The sequence below is a fragment of the Biomphalaria glabrata genome, chromosome 14, assembly GCF_947242115.1.
Source record: "Biomphalaria glabrata chromosome 14, xgBioGlab47.1, whole genome shotgun sequence".
NCBI classification, from domain to species: Eukaryota; Metazoa; Mollusca; class Gastropoda; family Planorbidae; genus Biomphalaria; species Biomphalaria glabrata.
In genome coordinates, this window is record NC_074724.1 from 27526391 (window position 1) to 27537836 (window position 11446).

Here is an 11446-nt window from a genome sequence, read left to right on the forward strand (position 1 = left end):
CAAAACACGAGACAATAACAATAAGATGTTCTTTTAATGATTGCTACATACAGTGTAGCATTACTGACATTGAACAAACTAACAACAATATGTTAGATATTAATTGCTATCATAATTTTAAAACTAATAACTAAGTAGATAGCTTCAATAATTAAAAACAGATTGTAATGAATGTATTTTACACAATTAAAAAGTAATATTTCACCTGTATCTACACTACGATTAGATCTGTTTCTATGCTGGATTATCTCCCCATTACTAGACAAATGAACTGTGAGCAAAAGTGTTTCCTGTTCTGGAGAGAGAATGCTGGGAAGAGTAGTAGGAGGTGGCTCATAGGACACTTCCTGGAATAATATATATATTTAATCATATTCTAAGACATACAACATGCAAGAAACGTGTATCTGTAATGCTTATAACATTTAATATTAATGTATATTAAATTAAATAACAGTGTTAAAGTTTTTCATAATTAGAGGTTTATTCACGTTATATTAAACTTTCCATTGATGAATTTTATACAACTTGTTTTCCATATATCTGAATGATGCGACTGTCTAATTGTAGTACTACCACTAGGTTATCAGAAAAACTTATTCTTGGACTAACCATATCAAAGAGTACAGCAGTATTCTCCCCAGCTGTCTGTCGACCCAGTGTTGTGGCTAAAGATCTTGCAGCAGATATGTGCTGACTCATCCGCATGCGTCGCTCATGCTCTTTTTGTTTTTGTTCTCTCAGCTTCCTATAAGGAAAAAAAAAAGGCAAAATTCTTTAGAGTCCAGCATTTACAAAGAAAATACCCTTCCAAAATTTCATAATCCACTAATTTAACTGATAGTCCAGAACCTGACAATTCAAACTAAAGTCATTTTTTCAGTCTAAGAATTAATCTATGTGAAATTTAAGGTCTCACTTAAGGAAAAGCTGATATCTGAAGTGCACATTTTTTTTTTAAATTGTGCCACTCTTCTTCAGATAAAGAAAAGTTAGTTTGCTCAATCTAATTTTTTTTAAAGAAAGTGAAGTGAAAAAAACTAATTAACAAGAACACTGTTTCTTATATGACATGTTTCAGTCTCAAATGTTTCTTCTGATTTGAAGATTATTCCATTCTAGCTCAATGCAGAATGGCAGGGGATGGTGATGGGCAGGATTAGAACCCAAGACCATCAAGATGACAGTCCAGAGGGCATACCTTATATATCGGAAACAAAAGAGTCTGATATATATATATGAGATTTATTTCTCTGTTTATAATCAGTGATAAAGCTAGTTCCAAAATTTATTACAATACACAGAATCTACACTAACAGTTTTAGACTCTACCGAATCTAAACTAGCTCCTGACTCTTTACAGTAGTTCCTTAATCTCTATAATTACTCTGGACTCAACACTTATGGATTAAAATAATTCCGGCTACAAATTAAAGAAAAGGTTTTTTAAGTGCCCCATACTTGAAGTAGATAAAGTATATCATTCTGAATGTCTATGCCAGCGAAGATTAAATGATATTTGAAAGTCTTTTACAAGCGAAGGTTAAATGATACCAATTGAGAAGATATCTGACTGTCTTTTACCTTGCTTCTTCCAACAGTCTTTGTTTCTCTTTCTCCATTTCCAGTTTCTCCATTCTAAGCTTGTTATCTCCCTCTTCCTGCTTCTCTGTCTCTTGCTTCTCTTGTACAGACTGTAATGACTTAGATTGATTCCAATTTTTACTGACTTTGTGTTCCTGCAAGTGAAAAAAAACAACCAAACAAACATAGGGTAAATAAAAACAGTCAGGAAAACCAAATGGCTTGGCAGAATTTAAGTCATTGATTTACATGCAGGACTAGAAATAAACTTAAAAGTTTCATTAATATTAACAAAAATAAAAACTTAAATAGGAAATACACAGTATTAAAAGCTTTAGTCCTGTAGTTGTAAATGGCTGTCTGACTTTGACAGATTATTCAGATGATGTTTGAGTTTCTTTTAGGGGTGTATTCAATGTGCTCAATAACTAACAAGAACAAATTCTAATCCTAAGCTCAACCTTCAATAAACAAAGTAGATGCACTACATTCCAAAGATGGGTTCAGTATTAAGACCATAAAAAACTTTGTTAAAAACTCTTACATCGGAAGCTTCCATGGTCATTAAATTGAAAATTTTCAAACGTATTGTAAGTTGCTGTTTTTTTTTATTTGTCAGCTTGATTTGGTCAATAGTGACAAACCATTTTTATTTTGTACCTGGAGATTGATGACTCTAGGAGGTTTTTTATATTCAAGTTTTGGAAATACGCCTGTCTTTTGCTTTTCTCTGTCAGTGTTAGTCAGTGTGGCAGCTGCTCCATGGGTGGACAAGTCTTCTTTAAGTTTCTGCCTTGTCTGTCGCCAATTGCAGCGCTCAACCATTTCCTCATCACTGGAACTGTCTGTATCCCTAAAACAGGGGAGGCAATAAATATTATTACACATGTCTAAATGTATAATTATCTTTGATGCTCAACAAAATAATTAATTTTTAAACAAGCCCAAAGTATGTTACACATAATGAGAGGGGGCATCCAAACCTTTTATTTTCTATTGATCTTTTTCATATGACACAGGGATTATAAGTTAAACCTATCTCCCAATTAGCTCAACTAATTAAACCAGTTGCACTGAGTTTGGTAGAATGTATGACTTAATTTCTGCTCCACTGCTAATAATATCAGGGAAATAAACAAATTAGCAAGTAATATACAATTATTATTTTTTTAAAATCAATTCACACTTTATGAAGCTAAAGACGGTCTAGGATTTCTCATAACTTCTATGCTTCACGATAGCAAGAAGTCTTTCATATGCGCTCTATCCTTTAATCTAGAATCTAGATCTTGTCTAGTAATTTACTTTATTTCAAAACAACTGAAGCTTACACTTAATGTTCCTCGGTATATATAAAACAGAGCGCAAAATGTTCATGTGCGTCTTTCTATTCCACTCTTAATTGAATGCAAAAACATTTGAGATGAGTGTTGTAATTCCTACTGAGGTTATAATAAATAAAATCTTTTTTTTCTTTTGTCATTCAAAAGAATGTCATGGAAGAAATGTTTCAAGCCAAATTTAATTTTTAGTTGATTAAATAATTCAGAAAAATTATAAGTCAAAACAGAGTTTTCAATGTGTGGCCAATCAGCTAGTAATTTTTTTTTCAAATTGTAAATTTTCGTTTTCGAAATACCCATCCAGTTTCCACCTATCTTCCTTCCAGTTATATACTTTATAGCCATATATATCAATACTGTAAGATTTATTTCCCTTAATCAATATCAAACTAAATTACTTCATTACTACAAATTAATTAATGAACTGGATAATTTTTAGATTGATTCATATTATGTTAGAAACAGTGAATAATTGTGCAAAGATTTAACTTGATCAGATAATGGGAAGTGGGAGAAATAACGTGCATAAAAATTGAGACAGATGTCCAGACAGACTGAGTTGATAAAAGCTTTGTAAACGAAAATTTTAACTAGTGGAACAACAACATAAATGTAATTAAGTGCCCAGACTAGTGAAGAACTATTTAACTCACTGAGTATCTTGACTCAACCCAAGAACTCTCTGCACCTTCATCAGCCCTTGTTTCTCTTCTTCTTTATGTTTCTCAAAACCTCTTAAGTCTATGAAGATTGTTGGCGGCTCTGTATCTCTTTTCTCTGTTGAATGGTCAAACCAAAAAATAGTTTTCATGAAACGTGTTTTTTTCTAACTTTAAAGGGAAACATGGTTAGAGATTGCATTTTTATTAATCATTATTTTATGCATTTTCGACAAATAGCCATAAAAAAAAGGCTATGCATATAAATTAGTATTAAAGCAACTATTTGGATTGACTTTTTTGTGTGGACAATAAAAGTTCCCCTTTCAGACCTTGTGATCTATAGGGCAGATGATGTAAAGGTCATCTGTTTCTGTGGCCTACAGTTAGCGAGGGTGTCATGTGGCCAGCACAATGACTGACCACCTTTACATTATCCCAACTAATGTCAGTTACCCATTTAGAGCTGGGTGGACTCAGAGGCGCCCAAAGATTCAGAAAATAAAAATCCAAGTCTTCACCAAGATTTGAACCAGGAACCCCCAGTTTGGAAGCCAAAATCTTTACTAATCAGCCATCATGCCTCCTGCACAATAAACTTTACACAACTAGTGGGAAGCATGGTCGAGAGGCCAAGTAAGCTTGAACCTGGCTTGGCTTGGCTACCTATGAAGAAGGCTCAAGGTTCAACACCCGACTTGAGCAGAGTTGTGTTTACTGAGCGCCTAAAGGCAGCAAGGAAAACCTTCTCCCAGATATCCCCTCCCCCCACTGGTGCACAAATGAGATTGGAACATAGCACTCTGAGCATGCTATAAGCATGAAAGTAGTGCTATATAAAAGCTATAATTATTCTTAACTACCAGGCAAAAGGTGAGAATATAAAATAAAAAGTTCTTGGGCTTAAAATTTTGATCTCCTAATAAGCAGGAGCACTAAAGTTTTAACAAGCAGTTAGCAAAAATAAAAAAAAAATACTTTTTTAACTAACAAAGCTTATCTAAGGTGAAGAACTCCAAATTTACAGCCATATTCCTCAATACTATAAAATTTACTTTTCTTTGGTTAATTTTTTAAAAAATTGATTCATGTTTTGTTAGAAACAATGAATACTTGTGCAAAGTTTCAACTTGATCCGAGAGAGTGGGAAGTGGGAGAGATAATGTGTTCAAAAATGTCTACCAGACAGACAGAGTTGATATAAGCTTTGTAACAAATTAATACTATATAAGCAATACCTGTTTCAAAAGTAGGCTATCGACATTGTCTTGAGGTTAAAACAGTCACTACTTTTGATGCTACTCAATTACAAAATGTTTAATCCAAATGTATTTGTGGAAAAGCTAAAACATAAAAAAAAATAGAAAACAAAAAACAATATTACCATTCTTCAGACGACCATATAAAATTTTAGCTCTGTCAACTCTTGTGGCTGTATTTGTTCCTGAACTGGCTAGTTTTATATCTGTCGAGACAAATTTTGATTCACTAAGTTTATAATTTAAGACAAGTGTAACTAAAAATAAATGTTCACATTCTAGTTACGATTCTATTGTTTACAAGAATTGAAAAATAAAAAAAAATGTCATCTACACAATGTTATTTTTGTTTATGGCTTGTAAATTTTTTTTTGGTTAAAAAAAAACAAAATTGACATTATTATTGAAATCATGAGCTAAATCCAAGAAACACGTTTGTTAAATGAAAACAAATTTCATTGCAATCATTCTAACAGTGTTCCTTGAGGGATTATTATCATTAAGTAGATGCTTAGTGACATGACATTTGTTAACGTCTGATAAAATGATGGTTTAAAAATCAATCCATCTTTGCCTTTATATCCTTCCAAACTGTAGGGAATAATATCCATATATGTAACCCTGACAACCAAAAAAACAAAGGCCATGAGGCCTCCATCAGCTACAAACTAAAGCGGGGTTGAATCTTAAGTACATTGCACAAAAGCAAATCCTTTTCTTACAAATAAAGCCCCATTTTTTGTGTCTGAGTTGATGACATACATGTTGATTTTTTCAGAAAGTTATGTCATCATTTCTTTTCACTTTAGCAACTATAGAGACTAAAATACTAACCAGAAGTCTGTGAACTAGAGTCAGAAATATGTATTAGTGCAGCAGTATCTTTTCTCATATGAGTCCCAGGTGGTTGAGAAGCAGTTTCCTCTGAAGCATCTATTAATCTTTCTTTATCAGAGTTGATGGCTGCACCTGTATGTGGATCAATCGATGTCACAGCAGTCAAATCACAGCCACTTTGGCGCATGGACAGCTGTGCTAGTTTTTGTATCATTGTAAGTTCTTCTGTTGGATCTAAGTTTGAACAAAAATTATTTTAAAATGTCAGTGAAGAAGATAATCAAAGTATTTCTTAACTCTTTCTCTTCGTAATTATTCTTCTCCTTCCGATAGTATTATTCGTTTTGCTCTTTTGTATTTCACTATCCTGTTATGATTAAGCTTCAATAACTTTTTTTGTTTGTTTTCAGGAAATGTTATATTTGGTATTGAATTATAAGAGAATGCATGCTTTTTTTTTTTACACAACACAAATTAAAGTTTATAAATCCAAAAACCAATTTAGTACAATGGGAGTCAAATTAACGTTGGCATCGTCAATTAGGAGAGAAAGAGTTTAAAAGGTGTAACATTTACCCATTATTTAATGAATCCTACACTTAAATATTATTCAACAAAAGAAACAGATAGAATGCCTTACATAACATTGGCATTTATGGAGCTGATTAAGTTGTTTTTTTTCACCAGCTAAACAAAGTAATTAGATCCAGTTATAGCTCCAAAGGATACAAAAAAAAAATTGCCTCTTTTCTCCTACATCATAAACTTGCATGTTTCGGATGTTCCTTCAGAAATGAAGATTATTACATCCTGGCCCAAACCTCCTGCAGGATGGCCGAGGATGTCAGCCTGCAGGGTTTAAACCCAGGACCATTAAGACAACAGTCTGAAACACATAGCACATGATCAGGCAGACATCCACTATTTTTTCAGGGAAATAAGATGTGTGGCTGATTGGCAAAATCTTCTTGGCTCGAGTTTGTACATTCTGAGTACATAAAGGAAGCTTGGAAACCTTCTCCCAGATATTCCCTTTTCCCATATGTTCACAAAAAAGATTAAACCATAGTGCACTGATGTTGCTATATCAAAAAAAAAGATTTGCTATATAAAAGTGATTTAAAAAACAAAATTACAGATAACAAATATTTGTAAAAATTCTATTTCAAACTTGTTAAAAATAAATACTGACCATTAGTTCTCTTTTTAACGTTATCAACCTCATTTACATCTTTGGGCATCTGCGATGGGGCAGGAGTGCCAACTAGACGTAAGCTTGTGACAGGAATATTCTCTTCATTGGCAGCATTTAGAATGGTATCTTAGAATAGAAGAAATAAAACATACATTTCTTAGAATCTCAAGTTAGAAAATGCAGCTCAGATTTGTCTTAAGAAGCAATATAAAAATCCTTTAGACATGTTGCTGCTTTAAGTTTGTGGTTCCCAGAATCAAAAGCTAACATATTTATCTCAAATTGTAAAATAAAATTATGACAAGCACATGAAAATCAGCCTGACTAATTATGTTATCAATGTTTGTCACTTACCTAAGTCCAGCTCCTCAAGCATTCTCATGGACAACATTGTGGGCTCCTGTGGCGTGAACTTTGATACTATCTCTTTGTCTTTCTTTTTGACTTCTTCTTTCAACTTTCTCCTCCTAGCGTCTGCATGCTGCAGCTTCTTTTCAAGATGCTCTTTGAGTTTGACCACTTGCTTTGACAGTGCACTCTTGTATTTCTTCTCATCTTCTGAAATAAAACTTATTTCAGCCTCATGGTCCATGCCCATGTTAAATGGATGAACTTTGCTTTCAGCTTTATAGTCTATGTCTTGGTTTCGATTAGTCCCACTATTAAGAGATACTGAAGCCTTTGGAGGGAACGAAAAGTGTCCAAGAGTTCTGGACCTTTGGTAATCAATTTCCTCACACATTTCCAGCTCCAGCTCACTCTCTTCCATACTCTTGGCCAGTGAGCGCCAGCTTTCAATTTCTTCATCGGTAGGATATGTTGACTGGCTAAGCAATGCAGCCAGATCATTATCATACTCTGCAAGGTCAGAGCTGAGGGCCACAGAAGTGGAGACCTCAGCTTTGTGGTTTTTATCTGCACTGGAGGAATGTTTGACTTGCACTTGACTTATCTGAGGGCCGTCCCCTTGACTGAGCAATGTTCCTTGGTTCTCCTCTTGTCTTGGTGAACTTTGGTGGTTGTCTCCCTGGCTTAGAGATGTGTCCAGATCTTTGTCATCATCAAATAATGAATTGAGCTCACTGACTTTCAGGTTTTGGTGGAAAAAGATTGGCTCATCATTATCAGATGACACCTGTGATTGTAAATGGTGTATTTTATACCTGTATATCTTTTAAAATAGTTAATAGTTTTGGATGAATATATTTCAAACTAGAACATCAAAATCTTAAAGAAACAAAATTTAGGGTTGACATTTGTGACTCATTTCTAAAAGCATTTTTTTAAAATATTATTTACATAGATGGTATTGTCACAAATGTCTCTCAGGTCATGCAAATACAATGCGGAGGCAGAGTGACTGAGTGATAAAGCACTTGGCTTCTGAACCGGTGGTCCCGGGTTTGAATCCTGGTGAAGACTGGATTTTTAACTTTGGGATCTTTTGGTGCCTCTCAGTCTACCTAGTTCTAATGGGTACCTCACATTAGTTGAGGAAAAGTAAAGGTGGTTAGTTGTTGTGCTGGCCACATGACACCCTTGTTAACTAGGACACAGAAACAGATGACCTTTACATCATCTGCCCTATAGATCGCAAGGTATGAAAGGGGAACTTTACTCTTTACTTTTTACAAATACAACTGTACAAAGTCATGGTGCTTCACTGATTAAGTGAGGAGGAGAATAAAAAGTTTGGAAAATAATATCAAGGACTAGGGTGGGATATCCAGAGCTGATTCCATTAGGACATTAGAATTTCTATACTAAAATCAGACAAGGCCCTGCAGTGGTCCACTATGAATCAGGAAGGCCATAGATTAATAATAAATAAGGGATAACATGAACTTAAAACACCTTTTTTTTTTTCTTTTAGCTATTAATGGACAAAACAACTTACATCAGATGAATAAAAATCTATAGTTGGCAGATTTTTCTGAACTTCTGAAAATATTTTATCAATTTGTGGCTTGAGAATATTTACAGACGTTGATATGTTCTCCAAACTAGTGAATCTAAATTGTGAAAATTGGTCTTCATCCCCATCACTACTTCCATCACTTAGATCTAGATCCATAATGTTACGTTGCCTGCCTCTTTTTGACAAACTGGAAAGAAATATTTAACATAAACCAATTTGCAATAAGACATGTTAAAAGCTATTAAAAATGTATAAAACCGACACCTAAAAGGTAAATAGTATTTCGAAAAACAATTTCATTTTGCCTACATAGACACAATATCCAACCTCCACTTAAAGTCTTAGAAACATGAAAAACAACCACAACACCAAAATGGTTACAAAGTGACTATCAGTATTTCCAGAAAGAACCAAGATTCTTTTAGATCTATTCAAAACACTTTAAAATGATCTACGAAACACTATTTCCAAAAAAAAATGTCTTAGAAAAGGACTAGATCTAGATTTAGTTCATAATTAACATTCATTATCATTGGAGATTTCAAACATGTTGTAAATATATTATAATATAAAATATCTATGATAATTTATATAGATCTAGTACTATAGTCTATAGATCTAGAATTTATACATACAAAGAAAAGCAGAAAAAGAAGCAGCTAAACACACAAGTTTGAGTAACACTGATCTATCAAAATTCAAATATATGCTAGATCTAGATTTCAATCTAGGCATTTAGCCTAGAATCTAGGCCTACTTACCTGGTTCTCTGGCTATGCATATAGATCTAATAGTTAAGTTAATGCTAGACTCTAGATCTAGACTATTCTAGACTCTAGAAGATATCTATTAGACGACTTAGACTAAACTTTGACTAACTAATTTAAACTAAAGTATTCAGTGCATTCACTCTAAAACTCTAGTCTAGAGGTAGAGTAGATGAAATCTCGAATGTTTTTTTAAATCTACTTATCTAATAAGTAATATCTAATAATCTACTCTAGTCAAGTGACAAGTCTAGTCTCTAAGAGTAGGATCTATCATCTAGTGACTAGTGAATCTAAATCTAGACTAGTAGTAGTAGTACAGTAGTAGTGATGAAAGTGAAACACCATTGTTCAATCTTGGCTTGTATAGATAAAGATTTACTTAGATTGACTTAGATATAGAGTCTAGACTTACACATTTATAATATTAGTATTATATTTGTATATATCATTATATTATATCTATCTAGGTAATTTCTCTATGTCTATACAGAAAATTTGCGCTAACCAAAAAGATTACAGAAAATTCATCTTTTTAAAATCATATTTCCATGGTAATTATAACAACAAATGAGCGTCAACATAATTGTTTAGGTGAATAAAATCTAAGTGCTTTATAAAATGCATAGAAGACTTATATTCTTAACTTTGTATAATGTGTGTTAATTTACGCATACTTTATGGAAATAACAAATTTTTATTTGTTCTTCTGTCTGCATGACATATTGACATTTTAAGGCATTAGATCTTGTGAAGCAATGCAAAACTTCGTATCAACATTCCCGAACATCTCGCGAGATTGTAATTAACAAACTAAAATAATACAAAAGAGCTCTTTAGCATGTCACTGATATAAATAAATAAATATTTGTTTAAACATAATGTGGAGGTATCATTGTATGTACAACTTTACTCAGCAGAAGCAGGTTTCAGTAAATATAACGGGTTGTCAGATTGAATTTCTCTCATTTCTCCTTAAATATCTTTGATTATTATAGGGCGAAGAGACGAACGCTGTGCTAGTTTGGTCATATTGTGTCTAAAGGCTCTAAAGTCATCCTTCAAGGCACAATGAAGAAAAGCTGGCTGGACAATATAGAAGAATCAATCGACCTCTTTCTTGATATCCTACTAAGAACAGCCGCTGACCGGAAAACAAAATGTGTGGATTTGGTTACTCGAACTGTCACTGCACCCCCTACCATGAAAGGGACAGAGAGATGGATAAGTGGATAAGAAATGAAATGATGCTCAAGAAATGTATTCAGCCTACACTAAGGAACAGTGATGCTAACTAGAGTTTATATACTGCGTAATTAGATATAAATCTAGCAGCAAACGGAATACACTTTTACAGAGAGATGCGTATTACTTTGTATAGGTAGAAGCGTGTCTGTCGTAGATTATATAGGCCTGTGCAGGTAATGTTGGCTACTCTTTGGCAGCAGGAAATGTAAAATGAGTATTCCCTTAGAGAGGATTCTGATAGTAATCCAAATTAAAAATATATATATATAATAATAATAAACTGCACGAGAAGGGGCTCGGGTTTAACTATATATAGATTCTATATACAATACTAAGATGTTTAAAAAGAAAAGATTGAAAGGCGAGAAGCTAATACGCCTTTTATTAGAGCATAAGGCCTAGAAATCCTACTATAGCGAGGCTGAATAACTACAACATTTTTAAAGATTGTCTAATTGGCTTTTAGGATATGGTATAAATCTAAAGTAAATAATTATGTGTTGTTGTTTTTTTAACATAGTGGCCTAATCCGATTAAAAAGAAAAAAAAACAACTGATGAGATTTTTTATTTATTTTGCCACTTTGGGGATATGGCTTTGAAGTCTATTCTTCTCTTCTCAATCATGCTATTATAA

At 33.3% G+C, this 11446-nt stretch overlaps 1 protein-coding gene across 3 annotated transcripts in view; it reads right to left on the reverse strand.

Annotated features, from left to right (window-relative positions):
• Positions 1 to 10352, reverse strand: part of LOC106074007 (dynein axonemal assembly factor 8-like) — a 116464-nt gene extending 106112 nt beyond the window's left edge. The window contains exons 1-11 of one of the 3 annotated variants that reach the window (XM_056011362.1): positions 10240 to 10352; positions 8775 to 8982; positions 7232 to 8012; positions 6875 to 7003; positions 5680 to 5916; positions 4971 to 5051; positions 3581 to 3704; positions 2245 to 2437; positions 1585 to 1739; positions 613 to 748; positions 206 to 347 (exon numbers count right to left, since the gene is read on the reverse strand). In XM_056011362.1, coding sequence (XP_055867337.1) covers positions 206 to 347; positions 613 to 748; positions 1585 to 1739; positions 2245 to 2437; positions 3581 to 3704; positions 4971 to 5051; positions 5680 to 5916; positions 6875 to 7003; positions 7232 to 8012; positions 8775 to 8951 — 2155 coding nt within the window. In that variant the 5' untranslated portion in view covers positions 8952 to 8982; positions 10240 to 10352. Of the gene's footprint in view, positions 1 to 205; positions 348 to 612; positions 749 to 1584; positions 1740 to 2244; positions 2438 to 3580; positions 3705 to 4970; positions 5052 to 5679; positions 5917 to 6874; positions 7004 to 7231; positions 8013 to 8774; positions 8983 to 9556; positions 9677 to 9977; positions 10093 to 10239 lie in introns of those variants that run through there. The other 2 variants (XM_056011364.1, XM_056011361.1) reach the window with 2 other exon arrangements.
• Between the last annotated feature and the right edge of the window lie 1094 nt (positions 10353 to 11446).